This window comes from Antedon bifida, chromosome 1, assembly GCF_963402885.1.
Source record: "Antedon bifida chromosome 1, ecAntBifi1.1, whole genome shotgun sequence".
Taxonomy (NCBI): Eukaryota; Metazoa; Echinodermata; class Crinoidea; order Comatulida; family Antedonidae; genus Antedon; species Antedon bifida.
Genome location: NC_136226.1, coordinates 33,018,205 through 33,041,384, shown reverse-complemented (window position 1 = coordinate 33,041,384; position 23,180 = coordinate 33,018,205). Strand labels below are relative to the sequence as shown.

The window sequence follows — 23,180 nt, the reverse complement described above, 5'->3', positions numbered from 1 at the left end:
ACCCCCAACATTAACGTACACACTGCATGCGGTCTGCAAAAAAGCATGCAATAGTTCACATATCGCATGCTGCAGATCACAGTCGGTCATGCATGAATGAATATATGAACACGATAGTACACAAGACACAGAGAAGAAAAGATGAGGATCGAAGAACATAAAAAGATGTATTGTCCCCCAAAAACCTGAAAAATGAAAATTAATAAAATCAGACATTGAATAGGCAATTTTGTAGTTTTAACAAAGTTAATGACTTCTATTTCTATAGAGAAAAAAAATGTTACACTTACAAAACGACAGAAAACGATTAAATTCAGTATCAAAACCTCACTTGACTTCGATTTTATCCGACTATTTTTTGATTTAAATTACAGTTTTTTCAGGTAAATACTTTGTTTGCGTGTTCCAATTTTTGGTCAAAGTGAATAACTATTACACCTATGTGAAAAAAAAAACATTTTTAAAACAATATTTTTTTCATCTTTAAAGATGTATTGTCCCCCAAAAACAATGAATTTTTTAAAAACCATTTTAATCTTTTGATTCGTGTGAATCTTCATTTTGATGTGTTTTATTGTAGTTTTTATATTTTTCTCCTAAGGGAGTTGAATAAATTTGAATTTGAATAACAACACACGGCATACCAAACTGTATAAAATAGAGCTGCAAGGTCCCAGGAACTAATTATACCATCTATTTTTTTTTAAACATATATAAGAATCTTCAGTACCCCACCATGCCTGGGGCTGAGCAAAGACAATTTTGAAAAAAATAGAGCTGCATAGGTTCCCACCAACACTTTATATGAAACTATATAAGACTCACCAGGACAATAGAGCTTGTGGAAAGTGAACTTATTCTTTGAAATTAAATATTAAGTCTCCAGTAGTACTAGCCCACCATGGTTAGGGCAGAGCTAATAATGAAAATATAGCCCAGAATAGCACTTATACTTATACTATTAGGCCTAATCACCTATTAAAATTATGATAATGTTAAAATTTCAACTATCCAGGATGCGACTGCAAAATTTTACGGTGGGGTTTTGCCATTGTCTTTTGTAAAGTAAAGTTGTCAATGAACTACACGGATTGAGATACAGATAACAAGCTAGCTCTGAAACTGAACTACACGGATTGAGATACAGATAACAAGCTAGCTCTGAAACTGAACTACACGGATTGAGATACAGATAACAAGCTAGCTCTGAAACTGAACTACACGGATTGAGATACAGATAACAAGCTAGCTCTGAAACTGAACTACACGGATTGAGATACAGATAACAAGCTAGCTCTGAAACTGAACTACACGGATTGAGATACAGATAACAAGCTAGCTCTGAAACTGAACTACACGGATTGAGATACAGATAACAAGCTAGCTCTGAAACTGAACTACACGGATTGAGATACAGATAGCAAGCTAGCTCTGAAACTGAACTACACGGATTGAGATACAGATAACAAGCTAGCTCTGAAACTTGTATGAGTTGTTTTAAAGTATTGTGTTAGTAGGCCTACTTATCAATTGGTCCATACTTATGTAATACTGATTCTATGAAGTGCGGTCGACAATTAGGACGGACGACACGGAGACTGAGACTCAGAAATAATAAGTGATTTGAAACTGTTAAGGTTAATCATAACAATAAATCTATTGTAGTTTTTATTTGTATTTGGCCAGAATAGTGAATCTGTAATACTATATAGGCATAGAATATACCCTCGGCGTAGTTAAGCAGCGTGTCCATATTATAATCTCCGAAGTAGTCATTGAATGCAAAATAAATCCATTGGTAACTCACGAGATTTTAATCCGAGCAACAATTATAGAAGATTATTCTGAATAAATGGTAAATTGTCTGCTCGCCTTCGACGGTTTGATTAATTACAGACAGGGCTCGAGAATGCTGAAACTATCGTAGGCATAGACGGTTTTGAAAGGTGAAATGCGGAACGGTTTGCTACAAATTATTACTGAAGATTATATCTAAAAGCTGAACATATGTTTGCCGGAGTCAGTTTGATTTGATTCAGTATGTTTTCATATTTAGCTAGACTACTTACACAATTAAGTGTGTAGTGAAAACGAACCACTGGACATAAGTTAATAATAATTTAGTATTCTTTTTACAGATGGCTAATATATCATCTAAGAGCAAAGTAATTACATGGATGAAGAAAAACACTCCGGTAAAAAAATATAAAATTAAGGGACCATGTTGTTTCTCTTATGCACCATTTTGATGATACAGTTTGACAACTGGGGTTAGGCATATTAGCTGCAGAATCCGTGAATGTTTGTTAGATTTTTCTTCATCCCATGTTTTTATATTACTATGACAGATAAAAAGAGGGGAAATATTATTATGTCTACGCTACGTTCCACCTAAGCGAAAACTAACATTGAATGTGATCGAGGCAAGAAACATTTTATTCGACAAGGCCACTAGTAAAAAATAATTCTTTAGATATTTTTAACTGTAATTTTTCTCAATTTAAATGTATTATTAATGAAATTATTTAAATAATCTTTTTTTCATTTTGTATATATTTATATTGGCTCATATTTTATAGTTTAGTTATTTTATTTTCAACCTGTTATTGGTGTTTTACACTGTTGGTTTGAAATAAAGAATAAAGAAAAAGAATAAAGAATAAAGTTTTAATAAGGTCTCTCCTGCAGTACTGGTACTGGTACTGGTTCAAATAACCGTCTCACAGAGACATCTGGTAGCCATTGACTTAAAGTTGGCATTTGGATGTGTTACTTTTAAATGTAGGCCTACAGTATGAGAGTGACTACTACCAAATTACACAGTCTCAAAACAACTTATAAAACAGTTCATATATACAGTTAAAACATTGCTGGGAATTATAAATTTCTGTTGAAGCAGGCTCTAATGAAGTTGCATCTAGTAAGTTGACTTTGTTGTACAACTCTATCAAGTACTGATGGTATCTTCCGACCTCTTCGTTTACTTTGGGTTGTGTGAAAAGTAAGAATTTTTGTAGGATCTTCATTTTCTTTTCTAATTACATGTCCGATCCAGTTGAATTGTTGCTTGTAGACATATTCTTCTAGCGGTTGACAGCCAGTAATTTTGTAGAGATCGTCATTATCAATTACGTAACGCCAGTCTATATAGTTTTCATCTGTTTCTTCATCTGAGGATATGTCTACATGGTTTGGTGGGCAGACTCTTTGAAAGCCATTCACTAGCATTCTTCTTAGGAAGGTTTTGTATGTTGTGCTAAGTTTGGACATTTCACTTCCTGTTGCCCTCCAAGCATGGCAACCATAGGTGAGTCTACTCCTAACTAGACCATTAAGAAACATCATTCTTGTTTGTAGGTGGATCGTTCTGTTGGTAAGCAATGCTCTATTCTCTGCAAATGCTCATTTGGCTGAATTGATTCTGTATTTTACTTCTTGATCTCCAATATGAACATCATTGTAGGTAGCCCATACACCAAGGTATCTAAAGTGTGTTACGTTGTTAATGTGTACGCCGCCAATTTGTATGATGCATCTTGGGTATTCTTCAACTTCCTCTTTCCAGTTCCATATAATGGTTTCTGTTTTGGGGGCACTAATGTCCATCAGAGCAACCAATGTACACGGACAGTACAGTAAACTTTAAACACATTTTTATTTATAGAAATATTCATAACGGTTCAACTGTTCGATGGTGACGAATGTTTTGCAAAGCTAAAAACTTCAGTTAAAAAAGTAACATCTTCAGCATTTTTCGGCGAATCTTTGATTTTTAATGTTCCTCTTAACAAGACAAAGGTAAGAAGTCGATTTTCACTACATGTAGGTAGGCTACATTGTGAATGAAAAGACCTGTAATAGAATAAGATAAAATGATTCTACATTGAATTTCGTTTTCTTTATTTACGAGACGATTAATGTTACATTATACATCAATTCTATAAATCGTTTGCAATAAGGCATCCTTACCACAATTCCATTCTTTGATGTACAAAAATGATTTTAATATAAAATGCTCAGTTGCTATTACTATCTACTGATTTTCTTCCATTTCATAGAATTTAAGTATCGTAGTGACTGTCCGAAAACAAAACCGATTCAGCGTGAGCAAAACACTGATGGAAACAACGTTATATAGTTGCCAATCCGATACATTAAGTACAGACTTGGACTTGATATTTAAAAAGCCAGGCAGTACACTGCAGCAGTGGTGTACATTAAAACAGGCAATGTGACATAAAAGTAATAAAGATACTTGGTTTAGTGCAGTGGTGGCGCCAGCGGGGGGGCTACGGGGGCTCTAGCCCCCTCGTCGGGGAGCCTAGCCCCCCCGTCGGGGAACACGGGTACTTTTTGTCGGGGAATATAATATACAGTAAAAAACGTTCGCGTTCACTTCATATAGCTTCAGCGCCTAGAAAACCACGACGTTCGATTGACCGTGAGAGTACGTCAGAGGGCTAATATGCACTTTTATGCATTCTTTATTGCCAGCGATCTAACTTACTACTAAACATTAGCTAGGTACGCACTTGTCTGGCGGTATCCCTTTGTACGAATCGTTCAACGTTGGGTCGAGACGCGTGATATCATGTTTCATCCAGGGACCAAAATGTGTACTGTAGTTATTTTCCAGGCAAAGTTTACCGACGGTTACCGAAGGGAACACGGGTACTTTTTGTCGGGGAATATAATATACAGTAAAAAGCGTTCGCGTTCACTTCGTAGCTAGCTTCAGTGCCTAGAAAACCGCAACGTTTCATTGACCGTGAGAGTACGTCAGAGTGATATTATGCACTTTATATGCATTCATTATTGCCAGCGATCTAACTTACTACTAAACAATAGCTAGGTACGCACTTGTCTGGCGGTATCCCTTTGTACGAATCGTTAACGTTGGGTCGAGACGCGTGATATCATGTTCCATCCAGGGACCAAAATGTGTAAAGTTTACCGACGGTTACGTCGTGTACTGCGTCGACGTACGCTACACTACAGCAAAAACTAATTATGTTAATTGTTCGTATGTTCACCAATTTTTTAATTTACAAGTAACCTTCTGTACCGTGGGGCACCTAAAATAAATTTTTCATCCATTACTAAACAAAAAAACATGCCCTTTTCGCTTAGCCAACATCTTATTATAGCTAAGTTATTACATTTTCAATATCCTGTATGTCATGAATTTCTCACCACTCGGAAGTCCAGATGGTACGCACGCATACACCTGGGAGGAATAAACTTATTTTTCCGACTGAAAAAGGTCTACGCTTGCGTTTTTTAAGCCTCTAGGCCTGATGTTTCCAAAGTATAAAATGCAATTTTTTTGAAGACCTGCAGCTCTAGTTTTAAACATTTTCTTAGCTCAGCCCCAACAATAAAGCTGGTCATAGAACAAGAAGTACATTTTCCGGGACCTAACATCTCTATTTTTCAAACATTTCTTAGCTCAGTCACAACCATGATAGGGACTTATATATTTTGTTTCATGTTTTGAAGTATAATAAGTCCAATTTCCGGGACCTCCAACTCTATTTTTCTAAATTTTCTTTGAACTTTTATTTTTTAAATTGAAAAATATGGATTGAAACAGTCATCGCGCATCGTTTTTTTGCACGCAGTATTTTATTTATGCATTATAAAAAATGGAAAAAATGGCTACCCTAAATCTGATTAAAAAGACCTCAAATGACGCTAGAACGCGTTGCTTCCGGGGGCTTCGCCCCCTGGACCCCCACCGGGGGCCCTTGGCGGCCCCCTGGCCCCCAGCCTAGTGATGCTCGCATAGCCCCCTCGTCGGGGAATGTAGCCCCCGCGTCGGGAAGATCCTGGCGCCACCCCTGGTTTAGTGTGTATTAAAGATTGACTACATACAGCAATAGTATTAGTACGCAATAAGTACACTGCAGCAGTGGTGTACATTAAAACAGGCAATGTGACAAAAGGAATAAAGATAATTGGTTTAGTGTGTATTAAAGATTGACTACATACAGCAATAGTATTAGTACGCAATAAGTACACTGCAGCAGTGGTGTACGTTAAAACAGGCAATGTGACAAAAGGAATAAAGATACTTGGTTTAGTGTGTATTAAAGATTGACTACATACAGCAATAGTATTAGTACGCAATAAGTACACTGCAGCAGTGGTGTACATTAAAACAGGCGATGTGACATAAAATGAATAAAGATACTTGGCTTAGTGTGTATTAAAGATTGACTACATACAGCAATAGTGTTAATACACTGGATGTACAAAGTATAAAACAATTATAAAGACTGGAGGGCAGACATGTCGCACATCACGATTAAAAAGTTGACCTGTACGTTTTGTAACATTGGTGAACAGTGAAACAAAGTGGAAATGTTTTCACTTATGGCTCAACTGATAATCACTGTTTATAGCAGAATGTATTTGATTTAGTTTTAATCATGAATGCAATACTAGCCCAAATGTAAATTGATAACTACTACAGTATTACTATGTCATACAAAATGTTCAATATAGTTATAAATTTCGAATGTGGAACTTTACAGACAAATATTGTATTTCAATGTATTAAATACATCTAAGTAGAAAAAAATGTATATGTAAAATGTATATTTGTAATAGGTATATATTAAAACCATATCAATGTACTACTGGTATAATTACTGTACAGGCAAAAGCTACTATTTCCGGTTTAAAATATTCATTGCTTGAGTATGAACATAAAACAAAATGTGAAACATTCAGTTGACTTCAACTTCATTAACAATGTCAAAAACAAGCTATATATTATTGTACAAAAAGAGTAGCAACCATTTTATCGAATAGGGATATCTGTTTGAATTCCTATTGTGAGAAGTCTATGGATTCGACGGGCGAGTACAGAAACAAAGCTGTAACGTGACACAGTCTTGCCATATTGGGTTTCAATGTCTCGGAATTTCTGAAGAACTGACTCAGTAAGGCAATTCAATGCTTCTTCTTTTAGCTGTAAAAACAAGTAAATTGTCGTTTTCAAATAAAATAGTAAACAAATCCAAAGTGTGGTAATACAGTAGTAATACTGGTATTAATACTAAATGATACAGTAGTAATACTGGTATTAATACTAAATGATTATTGAAATAAATCATAAACAATAGGTGAATTTAAATAGATTACACACTGAAGCTGTAGGCTGTTTAAATATAATTATGTTTTATGTGCTTTTGTTTAACCTATGGTAGACAAGTTTGCGAGTTTACATTAATATGTATGAATGTAATAAGAATTGATTGGAAAGAAATGTCTAGTGTTCGGGAATATTAATCTTTCATATACACTGTATATTAAAGCTTACTTGTTGAATATCAGCTTTAGAGATAGACTTGGTTTGATTTGCAGCCAATGGCTTACTTCCATCATCAATGCCACTTCTATCCAAGTTAAATGGGTCTAAAAAACAACATTGTTCAGATATTAACTGAGTGGGCATAGGTAGCAAAATGATATAAATTCTAAAGATTTTGTTAACTTACCAGCAAGATCCCTCGCTTGATGAGTTCTTGACATTAGCGGTGGTAACAAGGAATTGTTCAGGTCAGTTGGCTGGCAGTGAATGAAATAAAACTCTAGATGGCGCCAAATCAGAAAAAGACAATTCTCCAAAATATCTTTTTAAGAGTTCAGGAATAGAAAAACATTTAAAAAAGGGTTCAACAATTTTTTATACAATCCATACCTTAGACATTTCATTTCTTTCTTTGTTTTTTGCTTAGACAGGATTAACTTTTGAAAATTTTACAGTATTTTCTTAACAAAGGAATACAGTAGTGTTTTCCAAAAGCTAGGCATTTTTCTCGAGGCTGTACTTTTTTAAAATTAGCTTTTAGCTTATTTTATTGGTTTCTGTAAAAGAATAACCTTTACTTAAAGACCCCTTCCCTGCAATTTTGGACGTTTTTTGGAAAATAATACATATATATCACTTTAAAAACATTAAACCATGTCATTCCTTGTCTTAAATGTACGTTTTATGGTAAATTATGATAAAAAGTGAGAAACAATGCACTACCTAAGTAGCTCGCGGCGATCGACCTCTCGTGGACGGTCTTAGGCCTAGCCTAGCTAGGCTTAGTTTTGTAGGCCTAGCTGGTAAACATCGGTAACGTACGAACATCGTACGCTAGCTTTATACCTAGCCTGACGTTGTATAGTTGCTGCATTAATTGTCTTTCTATTTTTGCCAGACTCCGTTGATACAAATTGGGGAAAACCCGGTATTTTCGCTGAAAAGTTAGGAGTCTTCCATTTGTTTTGGCCTCACGATCGATCGAAAAGTGGGCGAATTACAGGTGAAAAACAAAAATATCAATCCGCGCGCAATGCATTTTGGGATTTATAGCGGGCCGCTATAATTATTAGAATCGACTTATTTTTCACATTTTTAACCGTATAAGACGAATAAAGTTATCGCAATAGGACCATATAGTATTATTTTTACATTAAATATAGTTTGTGATCTTAAATTAGATCTAAAAAACGTAGGGAAGGGGGCTTTAAGTTTGATAAGGATACAGTATTTAAGAGCAAGTTCCTTGGCTTTCATACAGATCATCTGAGCAATTTGTTCACAGGCTACTTGTTGTCTATAACTTGTTGATAATTTCTCAATTCTGTCCGTCAAAACTGGTTTAATAAACTAATTTGAAAAATAAATAAACATTTTATTATATATATATAAACATATATTATAAACATATATTATAAACAGACCAAAATGTACATTGTAGGCATTGAAGTTGTTTTAGTATAATAACCTTAAACATATTACCTCTTTTAGTTCTTCAGCAGATAATTCTGAAATGTTTGACAACTTATGAACTAATTGTTGGTGAGAGTCAAATGACGGTAAGAATGTGTTTGCCACCTGTTGCAAATGTCGCACAATTAGACCAAGACTTGGAGGTTTGGTTGCACTTAAGGATGCCATTGGTATTTCTAAGTCAAATTAAATAATTAACAAATAATAATAATTAACAATAATTTATATTACTTAAGTATAAAATAATTTTGCACAAACAAATGTTCTAAAATGATACCTGTGACTTGATGATAATTTCTTGTCAATGCTTCGGATAAACTAGGTGTAAAAAGAACGTTACAGGACTGTCCAGTTGAACCTGAATAATAGTAATTTCTTACATTGATAAATTGATAAATAAATGTATCTTTTTATTTTAAAAAAATTATTGTTTTAACAGTTGCACAATAACAAGTAAAACAGCAACATTTAAAGAATAAAACTTACCTGTACTAGAAACCTCTGATCTACAGTAAGCAATGATATTTGAATTGATTTCAAGTAGGGAAAGGCGTATCTTTTCTTTGTCCTCTTCCTTAATTTCATTTTCACTTGCTAATTTAAGTCGTTTATTCCAATGATCATGGATGCAATATCGCGGCACTAATGCCAATATCTGTCTCTGTATTCTACTTAAATGCCCTTGAATAACAAGCTGTGATTGGCCAATAGCATCATAAGGTGAACCACCATAATAATCAACTACACACAAACAAAAATAAATTTGTAAACAAATAATCAAACTCATTTTTAACATACATTTTTAATATATAAGTTATTATTTATGTTCTGTAATATTCAAATCCTGCCTCATTTATTGCAAAGATGGTTTTTAAATTCTGTAATTATATGCAAAATCACATTCCAAAAGCGTTAACCTGTAGCAAACTCAATTTTGTGAATAAACAACCAACACAATCTATCATATATCCTTATAATAAGGTCTTACCATCTGCTGCTGTTCTGCAGATTACTGCAGTAGTTAAGGATAATTCTTGAAAAGCTTCCACACTAAGATGAGACGGATGATCACGTAGAATTGCGGTAAACAGTTCAGAGTGAGAGAACACAAAACGTAGAATCTAATTTAAAATACAAAATTGATGTTAGTAACTGCAGAAAAAACAACAGAGTATGAAAACATAACTAAATTGAAATGTTTCTTCTTTCTTTTTATTTATTTATTTTATTTCAACAATATTTTACAAGGGTGGTTCATCCAGCCGAAGGTGATCATTTGGGTTCATCCAGTCGAAGGTGATCATTTGGGTCCATCCAGCCGAAGGTGATCATTTGGGTCCCTCATAAAAATACAATTAACTGTACAAATTCTATTGTTTTATTTACCTGATTTGTTGCTTCTTTATGTTGACCTCCAAGAGAGGTCATGATAGCAATACACAGTTTGAGAACAGGAAACAAGAGCTGTCTATACCGGTGCAATACAGTAGGAATAAAGGCATCAGACTTAACAATGTCTCCTCCACCATCACCTCTCCTGTACATGACAATAATGTGCAAAATGAAGAAAAACCTATTTAATAATACCGCATTTCTATAGAGAATACTCCCATAATTTTAGCGTAAAGTTGTGTCTTGATCTAACCGGATACCCATTTTATACACCTGGTTGAAGAGAGGCAAATGTAAAGAAAGTGTCTTGCCTAAGGATACAAGCAATGCAGTGCGGGTTGGATTCACGATCAGTAATTTAACATCCACACTGCGCCGCCACACGCTCACAAAGGTAATAGCTTAGGTGATTTCTGGAATGCATTAAAGATACAGTTTCAGTACAAAATAAAAAAGTCAAAACAACCAACCTGGTTATGTCTCTTTCCGGTCGTAGTTCAAGAAACTGACACTCAGATAGTCTTCCCATAATTCCTTGTTGTAGGAGAACCTCGGCTCCATTTGGTGTCTCACCAATACGCGTCAGAAGTGACTAAAGAAACATTGGATGAAACAAAAGTTTTGGTTTAAATGAGTGTAAGGAAACATCACTTGATATCGGTTGATAATTAATTTGGTTTACTCACCATTTTGGATTCATAAATGTAAAGTGCACGCAGTGGTTCTGGGGTTGGTCTCAACATATCCTGCAGTGACTGGTCTTCTTGTACCAGACTTTCTATTATGTGTCTCAGATATCCCTTTGAGTTAAGAAAGTGAAGCCATCTATTCTGCTTGTCAGTTGATAGAATACAATCCATCAATGATAATGCTAACATCTAAGAAAAAGTTGTTTTTTTTTACTGTTAGTTAATTTCAAAATTGCATAATCAAATAATAAAAAGGATCTATCTAAAAAAAATGTTATGATACTGTACCCTTCCAACATCATGGCCATCACAAGCGTCTCTACACACCAATTCCATAAAACTATCGCCAAATTCATTGATTACTACTAAACTTGCTGTTGTCATCTTTTCATACTCTGACAACATACACGAATCAAGCACGTTACGGCCTTTTAAAGTCGGAATCTCGTGAACTTTTTTTGGCATTTGTAAAAAGTTCATCAATGCACCATAGAGGTTGCTACGGACACGTAGTTGACCGGTACCTGTATACAAATTATAAACAAAAACATTACTGAATTACTTTAAAAATAAACTCTAAAATGAATTTTTTCCTATAAAGCTCAGGTTGTGACACTGTTTTGGGGCCATAAATCTCTGTCTACACCATCAAACTAGTTTGACAAAAATTGTGTGATGTTCCCAAATAGGTTAGTGATATTCCCAAATATGGTAGTGATGTGACATCATCATGTCCATATATGGGCACATCACATTTTTTTGTCACATAAAGTTTGATATAGTGTAGACAGAGACAGAGAAAGAAATCCTAATATTGTGACTACTGACGAGTTCCAGTGCCACAATGCTAAAATAGTAATATGCTTACTTGACTGAACTAAAAATGTAAGGAGTTTTCTTAGAATTTCTGTGAGAACAGCAGCAGATATAACTCCAGATCCTCCAAATGATGTGCCACTACCATGAATAACTGACCCATCTAACATGTGAACATATTGTGTAGATAGCTGTTCTGGGATAGCTTTAGACTGATCTACTACAACACACTGCAGTAAATTTGTCATTAGTGTTATAAGGATGCCAGATACTGGAGCTGTAAGTTCAGGTACTGTAGCATCATCAGTGACCTGAAATTCAAATATATTTCATTTTATTACATACCGTTACCATTTTCAAGATTCAAGACATTTTAATGATCCACTTTAAAATGGAAATTCGTTTTGCTTGGCATAATTAAGACAATAAAACAACAAAGAAAAATACATCAAATTACAAAAGCAATGTTAAAATACTATTTGTTAAACTACTGTTCCAAATACTGTTAAAACATTTGTTTAGAATTGTAAAAATTTACTGGGAAATAATGTTCACCTTAGTGAGTAGTTCTTGAATCAAGTCCAACAGAATAGTTTCTCTGATATCTAGAGGAAGTAAGTCTTGAGAACAAGAAGCAAACAAGATCTCTACAACTTGTCGCCAAGCATCGAGAGCGTGACGTTTAGCAGCAGCCATCTCTTTTGATTGATTGCATTCAACTACATTCTTCAATATTTCTTGTATTTCCTATTTGTAAAAAAATTTGGCTAAGAATGTGGATTTTTTTTCCAAAAAATTTCAATAGTATAGTAAACATACACAATATGATTTTGCTTAAAAAAATATAACAATATATATAAATATACTTATTCAGCAATGTTTTTAAAACCATTTAATTCTTCTAATTGATGTGGCAAGTTTCAGGTCAAACAAAAAGGCTAATCAGAATATTCAATTATTTTTATTACAGCCAAGCACTCTGGCTCGAAAATTGTCTTTCTTGTCATGTATATAAAACATTAAAAATACAATAAAATGGAAAAAAATAAAGAATATTTGTCATACCTGTAAAATTCGAGGTCTATTCCCCACAATAGCTGGACCTTGTTGTGCATTCAGCCTGCTGATCAACTCCCTATGTAAAGCATGTATGTTACAGAGTGTCATACCATTATCCATCTGTTGTTCACACGCTTTTATCAACTGCTCTGTGACGGTAGGTTCAAGTAAGTCCAGCTGAACATTTCCTGGGTAATTCTGAGTCAGATCAATACTATCTAAAATCTGTAAAATTCTCCGTCTTACTTGTATACCTGTATCAAAATTAGAAATAAACAAAGTTAGAAATTAAATTTTCAGGAATTTATTTGCTTTACAAATATTCAATAATGTTTTATTTTCTTTTTATTTTTTCATTCTGTTGATCAAGTGGACTAAACAAGGATAAAAACACAGAAAAGTAAAAAAACAACATATTTTCCTAATCACTTCCATTTTTGTTATAAGGGCCTACTGAGCTACAGTTTAGAAATGACAAACATAATAAAAAGTTAAATGATGCTATCTATTTGCATTTTTCAGTTTGTCGTAGGGGCTGCGGACACTCGCATATTATGGCGCATTGTTTCTGTGGCAACCCCTTGACCGATTGTGTCAAATAAATAAATAAATGAAAATATGATGCTACTAGATACCTAAAATGTTTGGTCCAACTTGCTGACCAGATGTTGTCTCCAAAATTGATTGGTTAGTTTCACCATATACTTCGTCATCATTGTCATCTATATTGGAGCAAAAAATTAAGAAATATTACATAACACATGCTTAATGTACAAACATTGATAAAACCAAGATATAAATTTGTTTTTAATCTTACCTCGGTCTACTACAGTTGATGGTACATCTTCTAATAATAACTTAAGTAGTCTTTGTGTGTAAGAGCGTTGTCTATTTACTGAAGTCAGACGTATTTCTACAGCTACAGATTTAAGCAACCAAGCTTGCTGGTTCAGTAGCAACTTCTCATTTGTGTTTTCTACTTAAAATAAAATTAAGTGATGGTAAAAAGTATAAACATTGGTCTGGTAGATGGACTGCTCTATTTAACTGAGCTCCACCACGTTAAATAGAACAATCTATATATACAATGAAATATTTTCACAGTTCTACTCATACATATTCATTATTTGTCTACTAACAATTAAAGTTAAATTAAAAATATAAAGTTAAACAAAATATATATTCTGAAAAAAAAAACATTATTACTTACGTCCAATTCTGTTCACAAAAGGAACATGTTTAAGATGACGGTAGAAGAAATTATGTGTCATTCCTAAATATCGCATGATTGAAATTGATGTCTCACTATTGGAACATAATTGGTACACCATCTGATAACAAAGTTCTGCTAGTTTTGGCATTGTATGTATAGAGATTAACCCTGAGCCTTTGCCAGTACCTTTCTCCAGTATGCTTAGGATTGAATGCAGACAGGTTCTAGGTGACCCTAAAACACCTGTGTGAAGGCAATGAGTAAAAAGGAAAGATTTCATATTTTTATCGCTTGCAGTCTGAACCCACAACATTGTCACAGGATCTGTACGTATGTACAATAACAGAAGATTTACAATGATTTTGAGTTAAAAATAATAGAAATTTATAAATAAACTCTCTTTGAAATTAATTTTTCTTACCTGGATCTTGGAGGCTACTCTTACTAATTGGTTTTCTTACGTCAAAACCCAAAAAGAAGTGTGCTAAGTTTGGAGCTGGTTGTCCTAATGAGAACAGCAAAAGGCGCAAGATGACTAGTCGCGTTGCATTGCGAATGTTTACAATATCCTGGTTTTCGATGTCTTGAAGGGCTAGTTCACCTTCTTCCTCTTCTGGCTCATCAGTTTCAAGGCAATCTACAAATCCTATGATCAGTTCTTTGCCAACAACCTATAATAATCAATAACCTTTTCGTCAGGAACAAATATTACAGTAATTACAGTTTATAAAGAAACAATTATCCAATAATGATGTTCATCTAACATGCTTCCTAAAAAAACCAGATCTAATAGAATTCAATATTACTGTAAAAGGAACAACCTTTTAAAACAAAATCATTTGGACCCAATCTGTGGTGATTTACTTATTATCAATTCAATTCTGGTTTATTAAAAATATAAGTGGCATTGCAGAATAATCTGAATTGCACCAACTGTTGTGCTTTATGTAACCAAATATGTTTGAAAAACATATTACACAAACAATTAATCTCCATTTAGAGACAAAAAAACAAACTATTCATCAAGCACTAAAAGGAAAAGTCAACAAATTTAATTATTGACAACAAACCAATTATTTACCTCATTGACTGAAAATAATCCAACAATCTGAGATTGGATGTTTGATGTCTTAACAACACTGAATAACACTTTAACAGCAATCAATGCATGTTCAGGATAAGCTGTGGCGTGGGACACAAATCTACATACAAAATATATTTATTGTTTAATCATGGACCTAAAAATTAGCATGGACCAATAAATTAGCATGGACCTATACATTTATAGGTCCATGGTTTAATGTAAGATAATATTAACTTAAAATAATCAAAATTATTTTATTTAACATTTTATATGCAATGTTTAAAATGTTGAAGTTAAAGACAAAATGAAATAGCTTGGTGTCTCAATTATATAATGTAATAATATACTTTGCTATGTCCACCAAATGGTCAGCTTTGCCTGTCTTTGGGTTAATGGACATCAGTAACTGATCCATGGGGGTGACCATGGCTCCTAAGCTTTGACTTCTGACCAGTTCAAAAAATTCTCCTTGTTTTTCGATAGCAATGTCAATCATCTTGAGGCAATAGAGGGCAGCAGATTCTAAATGTACACTGCCTGGAAAGGTTTTGTACTGATCAAACACCTCACATGCTTCGTGAATAATATAAAGGATCTAAAATAAATAAGAAATTTCAAACTAAACAATATTATTGGATAGACAATGAATTATAGCAATCACATGGAATGATGCAAACTTTACTGCCATAGTGCAAAATATTAATAATAAATGGAGTGTGGCACAGTGTTTTTGGATTACTGAGATCGTGGTTCGAATCCAACTCTCGCCGCATTGCTTGTATCCTTAGGCAAGACACTTTTTATTTGCCTCTCTCCACCCAGGGGTATAAAATGGGTACCCGGTTAGATGAAGACACAACTTTGCGCTGATTACTAGCTGCATTATTACGGGAGTATGTTTCCATACATTTTTGATCCAAAAAAAATGACTGGGTAATAATGTGCAGCGCATTGAGAGCTTGCTTATATGCGCTATATAAGAATTATTATAAATATAAAGTTGAGGGTTACTGACCAGTTTTAGTAGGTGAGTGTCTTTAAACATTTGTACCATAAGATGATGTCCAGCAGCCTTGTTTGCCACTGTCTGGCCTCCACCTTGTATATCTAGTATGTGGTCCATGAAATCTTCAATACTTGTATTGTGATCAAACAGTAATTTATGAAAGATCTGTAGACATCTTGATGCAACCTCCCACTGAAGTAGAAAATCCCCAAACATTAGGCATAATATTGAGTAGTTTTTAGTATCATCATATAGTGTGTAATAGAATGCTGTCAGATGAAAGTTAAACAACTCAAATCGACACCAGTCAACTAAACTCACCTTTTCCTTTGTATCACGATAAGCACGAGTATGAAACTTTAAGAACACTTGATCACGTAAAAATTCTAAATAAGGATCAAATCCTGGTGCTCTGAGACCAGCACCAAGTGTATTTGGAATAGGTATCTGAACCAGACAAGACATGAACTCCAGGAAACCTATGGTCATAGGAAACTCTTCATTTCGGGACTCAACTATTTCTAAATCCAATGGAATACCAGATCTTCCAGAGGAACCGATGTCCAAAGTTGGTAGTATCTGAAAAAGGAATTCTTCATAATTATATCAGTTTTATTAAAATTAAACAAAAATATGATCTTTGAACATGAGGTTGAAAAAAATGTATTGAAGTGTAACTACTGCATACATTAACCCACAAATCAATAAGTCAACCAGTACCTGAGAATTCTCTAATGCTTGCCAGAGATTGGCTGCTAGTTCTGGTGTCTTGGCAAATGTTGATAGTGCTTTTAAACATTCAGCTTTCAACAATGGCGGTACGCTGCATGTAATAATACCAAACAATAAGACGATTGGTAACCAGGCTTGGTTCTCACACAAACCAATTCGTGCTTCTTCATCCTACAAAATTGAATTATTTGTAGACTATTTGAAAAATAAAACATTGAACATGATAACTTTTACCTACTAAGCAATAGTTTGATTTAGGTATGTAGGGTAAATTATTCAAAAACAGTCAGGAAGTGGAATAAACTAATACTGATAAATTTGATATTGTCCAATTAATAAGCCACTCCCCCATGCTTCTTTGTCAGACTTCCTTGTGGAGTATTCAAGGGGACATTCATTAACTACCAAGTAAGTACCAAGTAAAAAGGTACGAGTGACATGCATACATAATACAATAGTATCTTACCCATTCAGCAACCGTTTGAATTAACTTAAGTACTGTAACAAGTCCATCAAGTTCCTGAGGCGTAATACCTCTACCAAGTATTTGACGTTGACCTCCGACATGGTGGGCTCCAGTTTCTTGACGAAGGTTTGAGTAATAACGGCTTAGTGATTGGAAAAAATGATCCCATGACACACTTGTCACACTTCCTCCTTGAAAGAGTAAATTATTTATTTTCAATCACTCTTACTTCAAACTCTCTTGTGTCACAAGCTAATAAGTAAAACAAAACCATGGTAACTTACCGCCAGATAAGCCATTCACTTTCAAAAGGTTAAAACAGTGATGAGCACAGAGAGGTCCAGTAGCCAGGCCTGTCAACATCGCAATGTATGGTACATACAGAGAAGGTGGTAAAAGGTCACCGGCCATTCGGATAAACTTAAAAAGGCTGACCTATACAAACAAAAAGTTACTTCAAGTATAATAATTACATGTAGATCAACAGTAAACATAGACTAAAGGCACATATTAACTACTATGTTTGTACTTTTCACCTGATGAGTGTGTTAGCCCTGCAAACATATGAAACAGATTTATTTTTGATATACATCTAGCTCTATCAATGGAATCGAGCATTGAAACCAGACAATATAGTTATCTCTTACTTGTATAATACAGTAGTTTTATTTATGTATGAATTTACAGTAGTATAGAGACAATTATTATGTTAATTAGGAGTCACCTGTCTGTTTGATGGTCTGTGTCTGTAAGAGGTAGCATAGCTGGACCTTGATGGACTCAGTGACGGTTCAGATGGGCACCAGTACTCTACTGCCAGTTCCAAGTTCAAATCATCTTTACTGTACAGTACTGAAATCTATTTTAAAGAGAAAAATGTAGAGAAATCATCTACTGGGAGTTCAATAAGCAACAAAAATGGAGATCAGAACCAGATATGGTGAAAGAAGACGTTGGAATCTGTAGAATAAAATCACTTACTAATCTCATAAAATGCTCAAAGTGTCTTGGAAGGTTTACTGGAGGTTCTAATCCTTCTTGTGCATGAGCAAACAAAATACGAGCTGCTTCATCTCCACGATTACGAAGTTCTTTTATCTAAAAAAAAACCACAATAGCGTCAATGTAACATTAGATAGAACAAATGCGTACTTTTACTTAGTGTACACTTTTTTTGGTGTACACTGGTTTAAAACCTCTATAATCATGTACAGTATTATACAATATACTAACCTTTAGTGGCATCTGGACAATGAAGTCTGTAACAAGGGTGTGAAAACGTCTAATTCGAAATTCCTTTAAAAACAAATATTACTCAATTAGAACATTTTTAAAAGACAGCCATTTCCATTTTTTTTACACATTACACTTGCTATTAAAATATCCATCCTTATTTTATATAATATCAAATTTATTTAATATTGTATATTGTGCAACTTCAATTCTCATGAAATAATATACAACATACACATTTCTTATGTTTTACCACAGGTACATAATTGTATTTAAAGCAATTATTTGAAGTATAACAGATATAGAATAAATAATTTGGATCGCTAAAGCACCGATAATATGACCAAGAATTCTGTGGTAATCTATGACTTGCCTAAACGGGGTTACACCGATAATATGACCCAGAATTCTGTGGTAACCTATGACTTGCCTAAACAGGGTTGCACCGATGATATGACCAAGAATTCTGTGGTAACCTATGACTTGCCTAAACGGGGTTACACCGATAATATGACCCAGAATTCTGTGGTAACCTATGACTTGCCTAAACAGGGTTGCACCGATAATATGACCAAGAATTCTGTGGTAACCTATGACTTGCCTAAACGGGGTTGCAAGGCACGTTCACCCACATTTCAATGAACTAATGATTTCACAATAAATAAATAAACTTACACTGTCATGGAAATTCTTCTTTTTATTAATAGTTTCTAAAAGGAATTTGAATACATTTCCTTCCAAAGCTAGGTCAATTAACATTTCATCCGCTTCAATATGTTCCTGCAAACCTGTAAATACAAATCACTGAGGTAAAATAAATGAACTCAATACAATTTTAAGTCTCTTTCAAAAATACATTTTTAAAGCCCTCTTCCTAATATTATTAAAAATGTTCATCTGGTTTTGAATATCCATGAGTTAGTAGTAGACAGCGAAAGTTTCAAGCAGGTTAGTTTCGCTAATTTTTTTTTGAAAGAACTACTAATTCCTCTTCCTAATATATTACAGTTTATTTATTTAATATTCAATTCTGATAAAAGTGAAATACATGCACATAGCTTCAGAAATAAGACAGGCATTCATTTAAATAGCCTCTGAATATTTACATAATAAAGTTCAGAAAACTAAAAAGTTTTAGTGTTGACTGTTACTAAATGATAAATTGCCCATGCTGGTTACAATAAATCAATGACTGTATATATGGAATAATATTAATTCAAGTAATAAATTTAGTATTTCTTACTTTGTGAATCATAATGCTGGGCAATATTTCTAAGCATCACTGCCCACACAAATTGAAATACTGATTTGACACCATGAACAACCCAAGCATCATCTAACAACAGCAACTGTTGGATGTCTGCTATGTAACTTGTGTCTGCTATACAAGGTAAACTCTTTAACATATCTATGAAAAAGCATATGAAAATAGTGCTAATCAATATTATATTCAGTAATAGGGCATTGTGATTTTGTTTGGTACATTTGTACTGTAGGTCATGCAATTATAGATGTCGTACAGTTACTGCAGCTTGTGTTTTAACTGATTAATAAATAAAGTGGTGATTGTACTTAATTAATATCAATTGTGGTTGTTTAACATGATTTTGATTATGTATGGTGAATGAGAATTGATACAAGATCACGTATGTTAATTGGTTCTAATACAAATGCTGTAAAAGCCAAGTTCCTGTAATTGACTCTAATTTAAATTTACCATTAATATAATTTCACTATAGAAATATAAATTGTTTACCACTTTGACTTTGACCAACTGAATCCGAGACATTTATATATGCACAGTACATAAATGTTGTTAGCAAGGTAATGCTCACATCGTCTAAAATACCCTCAGCATTTAGAGATGCATTCTTTTTCATGAAGTTTATAAGTGCGATAGAATTAGACTTGTTGAATGGACTTTGGCAAGCTAGAGAGAACAAGCAATCTGCAAGTGAAGATCTAATCTCTTTCAGTAATTCCATCACCTTTAAAAAAAAAAAAGAATCACAAGTTAGTTATTATTAGTGTCCATAATTCAGCTTTGTGTCTCTTATATATTAGCAGTGCAAAGAAACATGTGCTGGGAGAGGCAGTGATTCTACAAAAAGTAGAAACAAGAAAAACTACCAATTTCACTGAATCGAAAAACTCAGGCAGTGGTTGACACAGTAAGTTAACTGTAGAACTATTTACCAACAAGCATAAATGATGCTAACCTGATGACGATGTTTAAATCCTCCAATTGCTCGTTGCTTTGCCAACTTTTCAATCTCTTTATCAGGTAACAATTCAAGAAGTAAAAACAGTATCTTGTCAACCAATCCATTGTTCACCAATTCATTTGTGAAGTTAGTGGTTAGTGACATCAGCTCTTCATCAAGCTCAAGAGTCCATGTTCTTCCCTTGCGTGATTGGATTAGGAGATGAAGAGCGTTCACAATGCTTCTACGGCCATCATAGTATAACAAGACAGCTACTAGACCCCGAGGTAGTCCTGGATAGTGTGCTTGTTGCTGTTCACCTGCAATATATTGATTTCAGAAACATTTACGATTGCATAAGAAATAAAGTGAGAGGACTAACTACTAAAACATGTAGTAAAAAGTGAAACATTGTACTTTTACTTTCCTATACATTAAGTTGAGGTTTATGATAAACTATTCACTTTTTTGTTAATTCTGTAAAAAAAAATCTGTAAACTGAACTTGTGTTATTTAAGTAATGTGTGATCAAATTATAAGGTCTCTATTCAAATTAGTTCAATGATACAGGTGGTAAACAAAAATTTGTTCAAAATGTACCTGCTAGAAGAAGCTCCACTGCTGAGTACTCATTTAGATCAAAGAGATCACTAATGATAAGAGACTCTTTAATAAATTCCTCTGGGAGTGTTCTAGTTCCTGGTTGACCTTCTATTACTATACCATCTTCCTTTGCTTTTTTTACTTTCTCTCTGTGTTGTGAATTTTTTGCCTTCAAAATAAACAAGACATAGCTTTAAAAATAATTCGTGAAAAACTAAGATGAAATTCTTAAAACATATTAATAAAATGGAAACATTCACATTCAAATATTGATTCATAATACTATACAGTAATTTTCTTTTCAAAACTTCCTTCTCTCAATAAAGATATAACAATTAACATTTCAAAAGGAATTTCAAGAAATTTGGTTTTGACCAAAAAGGGAAAATGTTATTATAAGCAATACAGATTGACCATTTTGGACTGGATTGACCTTTCTTAATCTTTCAAATTGAAAGTTTAAATTATTCAGACGAACCTTAACCTTAAATCTTGTAAAAGGATTAAAAATGCTTACTGGATTTTTCAACAATGAAATCAGGTCTGGCTTGTATTTTCGTAGAGCAAGTTCCAAGTCATAGTAAGAATCTGGTGTTTTTTGCGTAATGGCTGCATCCACTATATGGTATAGATCCTTGTAAGGACTCCATTGGCGGGCAACTAAATGTGTCAAACAAATATCAAATTAGTATCAATAGTCTGAGAATACAGTTCCGTCTTGTTAAAGTGAAAATTACAAAACTAGACTAGGCCTACTAGTACTAGAGTCTATGGTTGTGTTTTTGCAGTCAAAAATTAACCCATAATTAACAGATAAAAATTAACCGATAAAGTTTCTACACTACAAACATTAACAGACAATTATTTCATTTAAATCCGATAATTTGTTTTAACCATTGACAAGTTGCGTTATGATTGGCCACTTGGTTGTTTGGTATGTCTGATCATGCACACTTTTTTTTCTTTAGGTGCGAAATTACAGTAACGCTAATTCGCACCTCTATCGAGCTTACCAAATTTAAAAATATTCCCGCTGCGCGGCGGTGATGGTGGTTGATGTCCCGTTGGGTGCGAAACTTTAGTAGCGCCACCGGGCCAGCGCCTAGGTCTAGATAGCCTAGGCCGCAGTAGGCTAGCCTAGTTATGACACGGTTTAGTAGTTAGCCTAGCTAGCCTAGTTTTGTAAGCTAACTGCTTGGCCCTAGTCTAGGCTAGCTACTGTAGTAGGCCTCTTTTATAATGTTTATTTTTCTTAACTATCGTGTATATATAATCCAGTTAAATAAGGCCTAATCACGTTATAAAGACGATACTCACCCAAATTAACCGCCACACCATTGTTAGCTGCCATTTTGTGGAAACATGCGACTTGAATTTTCCAATTAAATTGTATGGAAGGCGGTTAGTGCCTTTTTATTTGTATTGTCGTTCTTGGGTGAAAAGTGTGAGATACTGTATTCAACAAATAAAACATATTTCTGTATATATTTATTATATATATTTGTAAATAATGTATTTTATCATGTTATTTATAATTTTTATGTAATTTATTGGAATTTAAGTCGGCCACTGAATATCAACTGGCATTAATTTGTCCAGCTGGAAGGGTTACCGTCTACAAAAAGTTTAAATAAACAAGAAATATTTCTTACAAAAATGCTGCTCGCTTATTGACGTAACAGTTTTAAAGATATATTGTCAAATTTGTTTTTGAATTTGTCATTTTATTGTCACATAATAGTTATTTTACCTGAAAAATGTAATTAAAAGCAAAAAATACTTCAATTGTCTGTCAGACAATGGTTTTTGAGTTATAATTAAACGTTTCTTTTCTCTTTTTATAATGTGAATAACTTTGATATGAAACAGACTCAATTTAGTTTATTTTATTG

General features: G+C 33.8%; 1 protein-coding gene across 1 annotated transcript; it reads right to left on the bottom strand.

The window, feature by feature from the left end:
• Positions 1-5,575: 5,575 nt before the first annotated feature.
• Positions 5,576-22,641, bottom strand: LOC144851170 (nuclear pore complex protein Nup205-like). The gene is made up of 36 exons (XM_078708741.1): positions 22,606-22,641; positions 21,806-21,948; positions 21,286-21,457; positions 20,701-21,005; positions 20,238-20,469; positions 19,725-19,889; positions 19,157-19,269; positions 18,482-18,544; positions 18,230-18,346; positions 17,973-18,107; positions 17,533-17,683; positions 17,249-17,439; positions 16,771-16,953; positions 16,372-16,629; positions 16,060-16,242; positions 15,392-15,639; positions 15,042-15,162; positions 14,382-14,631; positions 13,958-14,203; positions 13,565-13,723; positions 13,383-13,469; positions 12,754-13,001; positions 12,244-12,435; positions 11,741-11,999; positions 11,161-11,396; positions 10,870-11,061; positions 10,654-10,775; positions 10,178-10,328; positions 9,780-9,912; positions 9,278-9,532; positions 9,069-9,149; positions 8,801-8,967; positions 8,545-8,668; positions 7,506-7,640; positions 7,328-7,422; positions 5,576-6,976 (listed from the first exon to the last, which is right to left on the bottom strand). Exons 1-36 carry the CDS (start codon positions 22,637-22,639, stop codon positions 6,806-6,808), a joined length of 6,117 nt encoding a protein of 2,038 aa, XP_078564867.1. The 5' UTR covers positions 22,640-22,641; the 3' UTR covers positions 5,576-6,805.
• Between the last annotated feature and the right edge of the window lie 539 nt (positions 22,642-23,180).